General features: G+C 40.1%; 1 protein-coding gene across 1 annotated transcript in view; it reads right to left on the bottom strand.

The window, feature by feature from the left end:
• The window catches only part of CADPS (calcium dependent secretion activator), a 741,642-nt gene that overhangs the window by 88,358 nt on the left and 639,106 nt on the right, over nt 1-14,178 (bottom strand). Inside the window, exons 26-27 of the mRNA XM_042780468.1 lie at nt 9,408-9,482; nt 8,432-8,515 (exon numbers count right to left, since the gene is read on the bottom strand). Coding sequence (XP_042636402.1) covers nt 8,432-8,515; nt 9,408-9,482 — 159 coding nt within the window. The remainder of the gene's footprint in view (nt 1-8,431; nt 8,516-9,407; nt 9,483-14,178) is intronic.

The following is a 14,178-nucleotide window of genomic DNA, read 5'->3' on the forward strand; positions in this document are numbered from 1 at the left end:
TCAATGTCATGAGACAAAGTGTATGTGAACTGCTGTATGGAAAGTGAATTTGCTCTGTAAATCTTCACCCAAATCACACACACACACACAAAAGATTTATAGTCTTTGAAACCCTATGGGGAAGTTCTCCTCTGTCCTACAGGGTTGCTGTGAGTAAGAATGAACTCAGTAGCAGCAGGTTTGGTTTTAGCCTCTGTGGGAATAACACTCTGGTGATAATAAAGGAGTAAATCTAAGGTAGAATCTTAGTAGCCATATGAGTTTGGACAAATTACTCAATTTTCCCCATCTGTAAAATGGGGAAAATAATAGTATCTATTGCATAGGGTGGTTATAAAGCTTAAATAAGAAAATGTATGTAAATAATTTAGCGTAGTGCCTGGCAAATAGTATATATTCAATAATTATCACCTGTACGTAAGAAAAGGAGTCCCTGGATGACACATATGGTTAATTGCTCACTACTAAATGTAAAGTTGGTAGTTCAAACCCACTCAGACTTGCCTTGAACTGGCGATCTGCTTCTGGCAGCCTTGAAAATCCTAGGGAGCCAGTTTATTTTACACATATGAGTCACTACGAGTCAGAATCCACCTGAAGTCAACTACCAACACATTTCTAGGAAAATGAAAATGCTCACAACTGGGCCAATAAACAACATCATAATAAATGGAAAAGAAACTGAAGTTGTCAATAATTTCATTCTACTTAGATCAACAGTCAATGTCCACAGAAGCAGCAATCAAGAAATCAGATAATGTATTGCTTTGGGAAAATATGGCAAAAGATCTCTTTAAATAGTTTTAAAAAGCCCAGATGCACTTTGATGACTAAGGTGCATCTGACTCAGGCCATGGTCTTTTTAACTGCCTCATTTGCATGAGAAAGCAAATAGGGAAAAAGGAAGCCCGAAAAAGAATTGATGTGTTTGAAAGGTAGTATTGGAGAATAAGGAGCTCTGGTAGCATAGTACCTAAGGCACTTGACTGCTAACCAGAAGGCTGGTGGTTCAAACCCACCAGCCACTCCCCGGAAGGAAGGTTGGGCATTCTTACTTCCGTAGTGATACTGCCTCAGAAACCCAAGGGGGGGTTGCTATGAGTTGGGGCGACTTGATGGCAAATAACAACAACAACAACATTGGAGAATAATATTGAATATATCACGAACAGCCAGAAAAACAAACAAATCAGTCTTAAAAGAAATACAATCAGAATGTTTCTTAGAAGTAAGAATGGTAAGATTTTGGCTCACTTACTTTGGACAAGTCATCAGAAAAGACCAATCACTAGAAAAGGATGTTATGTTTAATAAATTAGAGGGCCAATGAAAACGAGGGAAACCCTCAGTAAGATGGATTGACACAAGCGCTGCAACAATGGACTTAAACATACCAACAATTATAAAGATGGTGCAGGACCAGGCATCATTTCATTCTCTTAGACATAAAAGTTGTCATGAGACAGAGATGACTGGACAGCAAAAAACAACATCAACAATGACAACTGTCTCAGTTATCTAGTACTGCTGTAATAGAAGTGCCACAGTGGATGGCTTTAACAAACAAATTTATTTTCTAATAGTTTAAGAGGCTAGAAGTTTGAATTCAGGGTACCAGCTCTTAGAGAAGGCTTTCTCTCTGTTGATTCTGGGGGAAGGTCCTTGTCTCCTTTCAACATCTGTGAATCTGGAGTTCCTTGGAGATCTCCATGTGTCTTGGCATCAATCTTCCTCTGGGTCTAGGAGGTTTTCAGTATACGGACCCTGGGTCCAAAGGACATGCTCCACTCCGGGTTCTTATCTTGGTGGTACTGAGGTCCCTCTCTGCTTGCTTCTGGCTCCTTTTATTTCTTGTAAGATAAAAGACGATGCAGGCCACAGCCCAGGGAAACTCCCCTCACGTCAGCTCAGGACTGTAGCTGATCACAACAGATCACATCATGGAGATGATGCATCATTACATAACTGCCAAACTACATCATCACACAACTGTCAAACCACTGAGAATCATGGCCAAGCCAAGTTGACAGGTATTTTAGGGAGGCACGATGCAATCCATGACAATAATTATGAACCAGGGTATGTTTTTCTTGCTCATTGCTGTGTCCTTAGTACCTAGCACAACATAGGACATGTTATGTGGTTAACATAAACAGGTTAATGCTTCTGTCCAAGGCAAGCACATCCATTCTGAAATGTAGATGCCAACTGACTTGAATGACATGAATCCTACCTCTGAAAATTTTATGACATTATCTTCTGGGAGGATGGGCTAAGACCTCTATCTGCATCATTTGTCAGTAGCCCACACTGTAAAAAGCTGTATCTCCCACCCTGGACATTTTCCAAAGCCAAAACAAAAATGAAATGCCAACAAAGAAAACACTAAAAACAAAACAAAAAAACTTACAAAAACTCATCCAACTTCTAGTGATTGCAAATAGTCATCTATGATGCAATTATTTGTCTCTCTTCATCTATAGCAAAGAAAAGTTAAGAAAATCAAAGACTCAGGAGACAATTAGTCTAAAGGACAAAGGGACCATGTGAACCATAGCCTCCATTAGCCTGACACCAGAAGAACTAGGTGATGCCTGGCTTCCACATCTGTGCATTCTGATTGGAACCACAATAGAAGGCCCTGGACAGAGTAGGAGGAAAATGTAGAATACAATTCAAAACCATTAAAAAGACAAGTCTGATACAGATTGTGGAAGTCCTGAGACTATGGTCCTTAGACACCCTTAAACCTGAACTGAACACCACCCCCCATCACCTTTCAGCCAAACAGTAGACAGGCCTATAAAGTGAACATTAACACCTGTGAGGAATGTATGCCTCAGGACAATCAATGAGACCAAAAGGGTGGCATCTGCCCCCCAAAAAAGCTCAGAAGGCAGGAAGGAGAAGAAAAGAAGGACAAATGGAAATGGGGAACTGAGGGAGGAAGTGGGAAGATTGTTGTTACATTGAGGGGATTCCAACTAATGTCATGAAACAAAATGTGCATAAACTTGTTGAATGGGAAACTATTTGCTCAGTAAACTTTTACCCAATCCACAATAAAATGTCAAAACAACAACAGAAAAAAAAAAAATCCACCAATAATTGTCACCCAACTCTAAAATTCGTAATGTTTTTTGACCAAAACATTCTGTGTACCGAAATGAATTCCCTTAATCCATTTCTGGCTTTGACCAGGGTGGCAGTCTTGCTCTGTGACTCTACAGCAAGAGCTCAGCACAGAAGGTGTCTTGACGCTGCTGCTTAACACCAGCTGCAGCCCTCGTGATGGATTGTAGCAAGAGGAAGCATGTCTACCTTCATTTCTAAGTGGCAAAATAAGTAAAATGATGGCAAAAAGAAAAAGGTAGATAAGGGTAATTTGAGAAACTAGCGGATTGGAAACACAAGTTTTAGGCCCCTGGAAACCCTATAATGGACTTTATCACCCTGTGTGGCTTCCATGTTATGTTGTAACTGTAACTGTCTCAAATGGATTTGGTTGATAGGTTATCTTGGATGAATTTTAGGTGACTTCAAAGGATTTCATACAATCGTTCCAGCTGCTTGAGGTGTGTGTGTGTGTGTGTGTGTGTGTGTGTGTGTGTGAGGGGGGTAGGCTGGGTTCCTCCTACCTCTTCATTCCTCCTGGGGGGGCACCAACTTTACTTGGAGGCGGTATGCAGGTTGAGCTGGGGACTTGACTTCCCTAAGCCCCTTTCATCACCTGCAGTATAGTGTTGCTGTAATGGAATTATTCAGACAACTCAACAAGAAAACTGTATTTAAAGTACTTAGCCCTGTACCTGGCACTTAGCAAGTGCTTAAAGGAAAAGAAGCTGTGCCTCTTGTTGCCATTTTAGGCATCCAAACTCATCTCATGTAACTATCATCATGTTACAGTGAAGGAGATTAAGTGGCAGTGCCGAGATCCCATCCTAGGTCTCTCCACTCTGGGCTGTACCTCACTGACTCTCAGGACTCATTCGACTCAGCTGAGCTCTCCAAAACATCACAGTTCTTGGGCTTTCCACCTTTGCCCTATCCAGTTGATTCTCCACTCTTAAATCCACTCAATTCCTAAGCCCTGCTTACGTTACTCCCAAAATATCCCTCAAAAATAGTTCTGGCTTTCCTGTTTCAGGACCACTGCAGTTCATGTTTTGTCCAGAAGATTCTTCCCTCCTGTTTACCTATGGCTGGCTCTGTCAACTTTCAGCTCATGTGTCACTTCCTCAGAGATACCTTCCAAGACCACCCTAGCTGGACTAATGCCACCACCCACCTTCTTCCTCTCCAGTCTACGTCCTGTGCAACACTATCCCAACCTCTAATTTTCTTGATGTCTCCCTTGCTAAATATAATCTTTCATAGAGGCAGAGAGCATGTTTTTCCTGCTCACTGCTGTGTCCTCAGTACCTAGCACAACATAGGACACATACCAAAAAACCAAACCCACTGCTACCGAGCCAATTAACAACTCATAGTGACCTCCATGCATTAAAGAGTAGAACTGCTCCATAGGGTTTTTTCCAGTTGTAATCTTTATAGAAGCAGACTGCCAGTCCTTTCTTCCAAGGCACATCTGGGTAGATCTTTACAGAAGAAGATTGGCAGGCCTTTCTTCCAAGGCTCCCCTGGGTAGTTTTGAACCATTTGGTTAGTAGCCCAGTGTTTAACCATTTGTGCCACCTACGGGCTCCTGTATGGTACACAGGTGTACAATAAACATATGTTGTGTGAATAAATAAGTGAATGAGTGAAGAATAAATGAATGCAAGGATTCTAGAACTAGCATATTTGTTGACATCTGGATATGACCAAGGAAAAGATTTAACTTGCTGGTAGAGGAACCTGGGTACCTGCTCACCCCTCTTATTGGCCTCCTAAAAGAACAGCACAAGGCTACCCACAAGATAGGGATACTTCCAAGCCAGCAACCCACACAAAAGCACATCTTGCAGTCAAGGGAAATGGGCGGATGGTTGCTAATTGTGTCTTCCAACTGGGCTGATCTTCCAAAAGTTCGAAAGGCGCCTGCCTCCATAAATCCCCGGCTGCTACTGCTGCCGAGGCTGGGGAGGGAGAAGAGGAGGGGCACACTTGGGCGCCTCCTGGGCTGGCACGGAGAAGCCACATCTCCTCCTCCCTCCTCCCCTCAACTCCTCTCCAAGAGAGGAAGCAATGCAGATGGAGACAAGAAATAAATATTCCTGCCTGCTCCGTGCTACTGCAGACGTTTTCCAAAATGTCTGGCTTGGACCATGAAATCAAGCCCACCCAGGAAAGGAAGCGCTCAGCGGGAGAAAGAGGGGGAAAGGGTGGCATATTTGTCGATACTTGTCAGCTTTCTGGGGGGCAGAGCACATGGCTCATACTTGGCAGCCTGGCTGAGGTGGGGATGTGGTAAGTGCGCAGTAATACTTGAAGAATGGAATCAGAAAAGGGAGCAGAGTGAAGGAAATCATGCCAGGGTTTCAGCACTACCTCTATGCTTTTGTCCAACTTCTCGGGACTTACAGCTGGTTTTTTCATCCTTGGTTCCAAGGCTCCTTCCCCAGTACCTACTGCCTCTGCTCAGCCCTTTTACCTCCACTCCACTCTTGGGTAATTAACACGACTAGGCTGTAGGAAGCCTTCAAAGGCCCGTTGAAATTTGGGCAGGAGCTCAGAATCAATGTGTGGAGATATTCTTGCCGCCTCTAAGCACAGCTCATGTTCTCCAATACTGGAGTACCGACAGGAGATGAGAACACAGGCTGCAAATGATAAGTGGGTGCTTTTGGCCTCTGGGTGGCCAAGTGTGTGGGAGAAGTGCCATTAAGGAAGGGAAGTTACATGCCCGGTAATGGGCACCCAAGTGTTCTGCAATTACGATGCCTTTACTAGGCAGGTTGTGAGGCTGCAAACTGTCTCGGGGAAAGGGAGATGAGAGGATGGGAATTTCAGCTTCAAGACTGCTGCATACCATACTCTGGGTCTTCTGGGTTTGTAACCCTCCCATGGGAATCTCCCTGGTACCATGTTCTTGCTCTTGCTGTCACAGGACCACCTCTCACATAGTCCTCTTGGTAATTCAGTAATTAGGGTGGGAAATCTTGGTGGACTGGAATTCTGCTCAAGAGAGCAGAGGGGGCTTTTCTGGTTTTCACAAGTTCAGTGCAGTAAAAACAGTTGCTCAAAATGAAGATGCAAAAAAAATTGATGTATACTTTGGGTAACAAGGGAACATTTTCCAGAAATATTGCATTTAATTCTGCCTCTTTTCATCATGTCCACGACTTCACTGAGGAATGCAAGACTGTCTAATGTTTTCCACTCATATGCCCTGATCCTTCTTTATGAATCTTCCCCACTCATTTGCCCATCTGCCTTCTGATGCCAAGCAACTGCCAGCTGAATCCCACTCTCTCCAGAATGCAGTTCAATGGTGGTGGGAAGCTGCCAGGAGATCTATGTTTCTGTCTTTGTTCTGCCCATTGCTGTGTGACCTTAGACAAATTACTCCCCCTCTCTGAACCTTGGTTTCTTTATCAAAGGAGGGGTTTGGAAAGATTTCCTTTCAGCTGTGACATATTATGTTATGTGGCTATGCAGAATGAAATTGAATTGACTTCCTATTGTCACCATCCTCTTCCCACATGACTTTCACCAACAAATTCTAGGGACTGAGGCCATCATACTTCTAAGATTGAGTTCATTCCTTATACCTGGGAAGGTCAGAGCTACATCATCAAAACAGGCTGGGCATGTAGCTATGTGGATGCTATCTAGAAAAGATTTAAATATTTCTGCCTATCTTTCCCTTAATTCCCAGGTAAAGTAATGCATGGGTTGGGGAAAGACCAAAGTAGGTATATTTGGAGGACACTCAGAAGGAAGGTTGGGCAATCTACTTCCGTAGTGATACTGCCTCGGAAACCCAAGGAGGGGTCACTGAGTCAGGTCCAACTCCAAGGCACACAACAACAACAACAACAACGTGTATGTGTATTTTGCATCTTATAATATTATTAAAAACAAACAAACAAAAAACATGTTGCCATCAAGTCACTTCCAACTAATGGAGACTCTATTTACCTTTTACTAATAATAGCTGCCATTTCTTGAGGCCTATTATGTGCAAGGACTACGCTGAGCTCTTTCGTTTATATTATTATCCTTACAACAGCTCTGCATGGAAGACATTATTCTCCCTGCCCCCAATCCCATCTTTACGGATGAGAAAGCTGAGGCATGGAGAAGATGAGACACTTGTTGAAGATCACACGGCTGGTTAATATCCATAATAAGATTTGAACCCAGTTCTGCTGGATTCCAAAGGTGATGATGTGCTACCCACTTCACTGTGCTACATTTTGTCTTGGCATTCACTACTTTTTGGGGAGAATTCTCATAAAGTAGGCTGTTTTAAAGAACCATAGATAGTGAAGCCTAAATTGATTGTTCCTCTTAGGGTCTCAGAGCCAGCATATAAACTCTTTGTCAGAAATGACAAGAAAGCAGGCCATCTGCAGTGCCCACCTAGCACCAGGAAAGGTGAGTGAGCTGGGCCCCTGTAGTAGCCCATGTAATTAGTGAATAGCTCCACTGATCATTGAAGCTACTGAAAATAAGGCTGCCTTCTTGTTATCACTTCTACCCCCTTGTTTGATACTGACACAGAACCAGAACATCTCAGAATTTGTAAAGGACTCCAAGAACGTCTACTCCAGAGGTTGTAAATGGAAATATCCCTAAGGCCAGGCAAGTACATGAGTGAGGGAAACACCCAGGAGTGGGCCATAGCTAACCAGCAAACAGTTGGGCCTGTGGGACCATCACAACCCAGCTTCAACTGATTGCAACTATGCAGATATGCAGGCCCAGTGCTGCCAATCATGCACTTTTAAAAGCAAGTCCTGAAATCTGGACTTCTCTATGAAATCTCCTGATTATTAAATATTGGCAATGAATTCAGTTAAGACAAACATACGCAACACAGGGAGGACCAAATAATAAAACACACTTGCAAGCACTATGTGACTTACAGGTTTCCATTCACAACCTCTAAAATTAAATTTCTGCATTTATAGATGGCCAAATGGTGGCCCAGAATCATTAAGTGATTTGCTCAAGATAGCTAAGGTACACTCAGGCAGGAAACTTTTTTGATACACACATATAGAGATATGTGTGTGTGTGTGTACATACATATATATACATATGCATAGTACATTCATAAATTAGACATGATTTTGCATTATCTGGTGTTATAAAATGTCCTGCTAATTCTCCTAGTGTTAAGATTATACAGTGGTAGTTGACTGCAATGAAAATACACACACACAAATCAAAACCAAAATGGCACTAGCACCCCTCATCCAAATAAAAACCCAAACACAAACCCTACTTAAATAACAACCAGAAAAGAAAACTCTTTACTTACGGTAAATGACAGAAAAGAAGAAAACAAAGTCCCTTCGTCATATCTGGATAATTTTGCCAGCACTCCTTCCAAGATAGTAACAAACTAGAAAACCAGAAAAAAGAAAAAAAGAATTATTATTTCAAAAGATCATTGTTCACAATAAAGAGCAACATTTCCCATCCACACAGAGACAGGGACTGAGACCTCTGCTCCTGTTTGCACTCTATGACTTGATTCCAGCCTTCAGGGAAAGGAATAGATTGCCTTTATATAGAAATATTTGACTTATCCGGCTTTCTCTTCATTATTATGTGATTGCAAATATAGAGTGTTACAGAAGTGCAAAGTGACAAAATATTATTGAATTGCATATAGCGTGCAATAATATTAAGTGCACTTTTCAAAATCCAAAACTGCGCAAAGCAGTTTTTACGTTACATATTAGCACTACATTTACTCCAATCTATTTTTATTTGTATTTTATCAGTAATTTGGGGGAAACAGAAGTTTAGCACTGGCAAATATAAATGTCTTCCCATTTAGCATTACTTAGTTAAAATTCTATAATTCATGAGGGTGACTGAAATAGCTTTATCTGACTTTTATGTTTTATTATGACTCTCGCTGCATTTGAAACTAGCGGAGAGGGGGTTTTCATGATGGCAGCATTCCGTATTACCAGCTAACTTTCTGTATTCAAGAATCTAACTTTGTCAGTCCTGAGAAACAAAACAAACATTCTCTGCATAACCCAGAGCAACGTTTGGGGACAAATTCTTATTAAGTTAACATATGCCACTTCATCAATTTATCTTCACACAGCTCACGATCATCAGAAAAATCATTCAGAGCTGAGGCTGGGTGATGTACAATCTTGTTTCCTGAGAAACACAAGTATCCAGCTCAACTTTTTAACGTGTTACATTTTAATGGAAATGCAGACATAACAAAGCAATGTTCGCAATGAAACATTTCACCTGAAGCTGAAGATTACCTTTGCAACCAAGAGTGTTATCATTTCTTTAACAGTTTCTTCAATTAGTTCGTCTATTTTTGAATGGTATTGATGCTAAAGAACACAGAAAGACAAATATTAGCATGTTTGCAAGGTGACAGCACCACATTCGTCAGTAAGTTTTAGACAACATAATTTATAAATAAAGCCTGGCCTGCAGACCCACTTTATTTCCTTAGTCCCAGAAGTAGCTGTAAGATTCTGACTCCTTGTCTTTGATGGAGAGACATCAGCGGCTTTACCCGCCTCCCCCGCAAAAATTACCAGTCTCATTGTTCCTCACTCAAGGCTTTTGATGGCTTTCATATGTGTAGACACATACACATATTTACAAATAGCATGCATGGATGGCTTAATGGCCTAGCACTGTGTTGGCCTGGGTCTTCTCACAAAGTGAGACACCAAAATAATTTAATACAGGAAATGAAACATTACATTTGCAAAACTGCTGGTGGGGGTGGGGTGGGTTTGTGGTAGTTGAATTCTTCCAAAGGGAGTTTAACTAAGACACTATGAAAGATTTTGATAAAACAGTTCTAGAACCTTCAGGTACTTTGGATTAATGCCCCAGAGCTCCCCAATTCTGGCTCCAGGTGTTGACTCAGTGTCATGTCAAAGTGTCTCATTTTCTCCATTCATGGATAAGCAGGCTCAGCTTAGCGCCTCTACCAAGACTGCTGCAAAGTTTTTCAATTTCTCTAACTGCTGTTGTCGATTTAATTTCAATAGTAATGTGAAAACAAACCCCTACACAAACAAAAATCTGCTGTAAATGCCAGGGAAAAAGGAAAAGCAATTTCAACAGAAAATGTAATATGCCAGCTCCTTGACATTTATTAGATCATTTTAGTATTCATTTGAATTATTCTATATTTCATCAACTAAGAAAAAATAACAATGCAAAACATTGTTATCTGGAAATGAAGATGCACTTACCCACGCTTTAGCAAACTTTCAGAAGGATGATTAATTAGGAACAGAAAAAAAAGGAAGAGTGCAAATAAAAATTAGGACAAATGGACACATGAGAAAATAAAAATTAAACAAACCATCCAAAATGCTAAAAAAAAAAAAAAAAAAGAGTCATAAACAATAAGTAACAGTAAAGGTGATTTGATATTCTGATAATTGGGAATTAAAATTATTTAGAGTGAGCCAAGGGATACACATTAGGTTAATTCACTTAAAGTCTCAGGGGAGTATGGTTTGTAATGGGAAGATTTAGATAGAGATCCAGTGCAAAGGTATGAAGTCACATTGTCTAAGAAAATTTAACTCAGTTTCCTAACCTGTAAAAAAACCAGATAATAATACTACCATCCAGGACTGGTAAGAGGAAGGTACCCACTGCCATCCAGTCAATTCCAACTCATAGTAACCCTATAGGACAGAGTAGAACTGCTTCCTAGGGTTTCCAAAACTGTAAATCTTTACAGATGCAGACTGCCACATCTTTCTCCCAAGGAGTGGATGGTAGATTAGAACCACAAAACTTTTGGTTAGCAATTGAATGCTTTAACCACTGGGCCACCAGGGCTCCTTCTATGTTGTATGTTGTTGTTGTTTTTGTTATGTGCCATCGAGCTCTGATGAATCAGAACTCATGTTGGATATACCATGCATCCTTCAGGACAGAATTTATTAGTACATAACATAAAACTGGAGCTAAATGCAGAAACAGCCTGCAGAATTCTTTTCTAGAAATACAAGGAAATATGTAGGAGCAAAGATTTCAGGAATATTGATGGGGGTCCAAGTTTACTTTTTTTTTTTAAAATACATTTTATTGAAATATAATATATGTACAGTGAAATACAGAAAACTAAAGTGACATGGGTCAATGCATTTCAAATTTACTTTTATGTCCTGAGACAAGATCTAGAATCATATGGGTAATTTCCTTCCTTATGTAACTGTCTTCCTCTGTTAGGTTTTCATAGAGCTGCTGTAAACAATTTACATTTATTAGTTATGGGATTCAACTAAACCAGAAAAGTGAAGCATTGTGCAAAATAATACAACATGAAATGTTAAATGCAGGATGGTTTTGCTGAAAATATACACAGTCATACACCACTTCAACAGTATCTACATGTACAACTCAATGACATGGATTACATTCTTCAAGTTGAATAAATATTCTTGCTGTCCTCCAGATTTTTCCACCACACTGACTTAAACTCACTGTCCTCTAAGCTTCTCATCTAACCTTTCAAGTTATTATTGTCAATTTGATCTCACATAGATAATTCTTTAACAGATCACAATGCCCAAGGCAGACATACTTTACTTATTAAGATAAACTATTTTGTGGTTCAAAGAAGACTTCAAGGGATAGTTTTGGTTTAAAGTTTAAAGATCATCTCAGGGCAATAGTTTCAGGGGTTCATCCAGCTTCAATGGATCCAGAAATTCTGGATTCCATTGAGAATTTGATATTCTATTCTGCATTCTTCTATAGAATCTTGGAACAAAATGATCAGTAATGGTAGCAGAGCAAAGAAGAACATTAATTGAAAATAGAAACATTCTCTTGGAAAACTTGGCTGAAATAGTAAACACAGCCAAGAGTAACTGTTCTCCACACACCAAGAAAAAAAAAAAAAAACCTTATGGGTCTTAGTCTGAGTAGTTAACAAACCTCAAACCTGAAATCTTTTCGTTTTTTGGGTGGAATACAAATTAAAGTATATGGAGATGCTGTGGTTTGTGGAAATGACTTCATATCTTCAACTTTTTCCAAACGAAGGTGGCCCTAACTTCTCTCCAGGTAGTTCCATTTTCTCTTTCTTACTTTGTGCACGTACTATGACCCCCCAGTCCTGTTAAAATCAACATTTCTTTCTTTCTTTCTTTTTTTTTCCTGCTTATAGAAACAAATTGTTTTGATATGATTATTCTGCTTCTTCCTTCCAGAGGAACCTCGAGCAAGTCAATCTCTGTTGGCCTGTTTCCTCATCTTTGCAATGGTGTTAGAATTATTTCTTGTGAATACAGAAATTATATTCCCTTAACCAAATGATAAAACAATGCATGCAAACTCATTTTAGAAAACTGGAAGTACTACTATAAGGCAGTACTAGTGATACCACCTCGGAAACCCAAGGAGGGGTCACTCTGAGTCAGAGGTGACTGGATGGCACGTAACAACAACAACAACAACAACAACAACAACAACAACTATTATTAATTGATGAGAGTGGTGGTTACATGTATGTATAGATTTCTCTAAACTCATTTAAAAATCTATATACTTTAGTATATACCTAACATAAAATAAAACCTACTTTAGGAAAGATGGAAGGGTAGGGTAATGTCTACTCTGCTTATTATGTAGTAAAGGGGCTAATAGAAAAGCAGCCTTCATTCCTGTTGAAGTAACTGCCGTATCTATAGATCTCTTCTGCCAGATTCTCCTGATACATTATACTTATTTAACTATATTGCTCTTTTGGAGCAATAGTGAGTATTGTGCCTTCACTCTTTGCTCTTTCTTGGGAGACTTCTTGTTCTGTGCAGATGGGAAGCTCCATGAAGGGGGATAAATACCAATGAAACATCTTTAAATTACCACCCCTGTCCCATTGGATTATTTTGTCACAAAATCTCTTGCAGTTCAATTGACTATCCCATTCCATCTGTATTCTGATTAGGGTGCAAAGTGGAGCCCTTCCCCTTTCCACATTTTCTGGTCCTCTCTGCTGGCCTTCTTGGAATGACTTCAACTATATTCCCAGATTATATCCTGGGGCCCTAGATCACAGTCGCAGCAAAGGATCTGCTAATCTTTAGAGGAACAGAAAGTTGGGGGAGATCACTTTGCTTCAGATGAGCTAAGTTGCTGTAAATTCACAATTACTACGTGAAAATCATTCTGCTTGACTTCATGTGCTGCACATTTTGCCTTGTCACGGAACAGATTGTGTGGATGTTGTCTTTCTGTTAAGACCATCTGACCTTGGAAATGAGATGAAAACATACTAGACCAAGTGAGAAACTATTTAATACACAATTTCTTCTCTATTGGTGCTTCACAAATTTTAATGAAAAAATAAATATTTAAGATGGAAAAGTATGGTTAACAAATGTTTCAACAGCTGCCTTTAGAGGAGACTTCACCCTGATGATGAAATTCAGGAAGTGATCATAAAATTGGAGGATACTGTATCACCTGGTCACTATCTAGTCTAAAACAGGCTGAAGGAGCTGGAATCCAGGTGGAGGAAGGTATTGGTAACTAAATTATTCATATGGGCTTAATATCCAATACTCACAAAGTGAAAACTATATAAAAATATTGGAATTTCATCTATTCTTCTTTTGAGTTTAAGAAGTTTCAAGTCATCCTTGATCAGTTTTACTGAGTATCCTCAGTATTTCCAAAGTGAGGAAAGTTCCCCAAAGTAAGAAGAGTTAAGGAGGTTCCATTTACCTGTGACTTCCCTTTGAAGTTCTGCTCAAAGTCAGAGCCACTATGCTGGTGGCCCCTCAGAGGAAATACATACAAACAGACAATGATATCTGGCTTCATTCTGACTGCTCTCAGACACTTGGGATTCTAAAGTCAGAAAAGGCCTCACTTCTGACAAGCTGGTCCCTTAGATGTCTCCAACTCAATTATGTTAAAGAGAAAATATTGTGACAAGGCTCTTCAGCATGGCTTGGGAAAACCAACAGCCTTAGAATCAGAATCATGGTATGAAACCCAGTATTGGAGGGGCCCTTAAAAAAGATTACTTAACCTGGAGGT

This window comes from Orycteropus afer, unplaced genomic scaffold, assembly GCF_000298275.1.
Source record: "Orycteropus afer afer isolate SDZICR_OR568_19922 unplaced genomic scaffold, OryAfe1.0 scaffold00041, whole genome shotgun sequence".
Taxonomy (NCBI): domain Eukaryota; kingdom Metazoa; phylum Chordata; class Mammalia; order Tubulidentata; family Orycteropodidae; genus Orycteropus; species Orycteropus afer.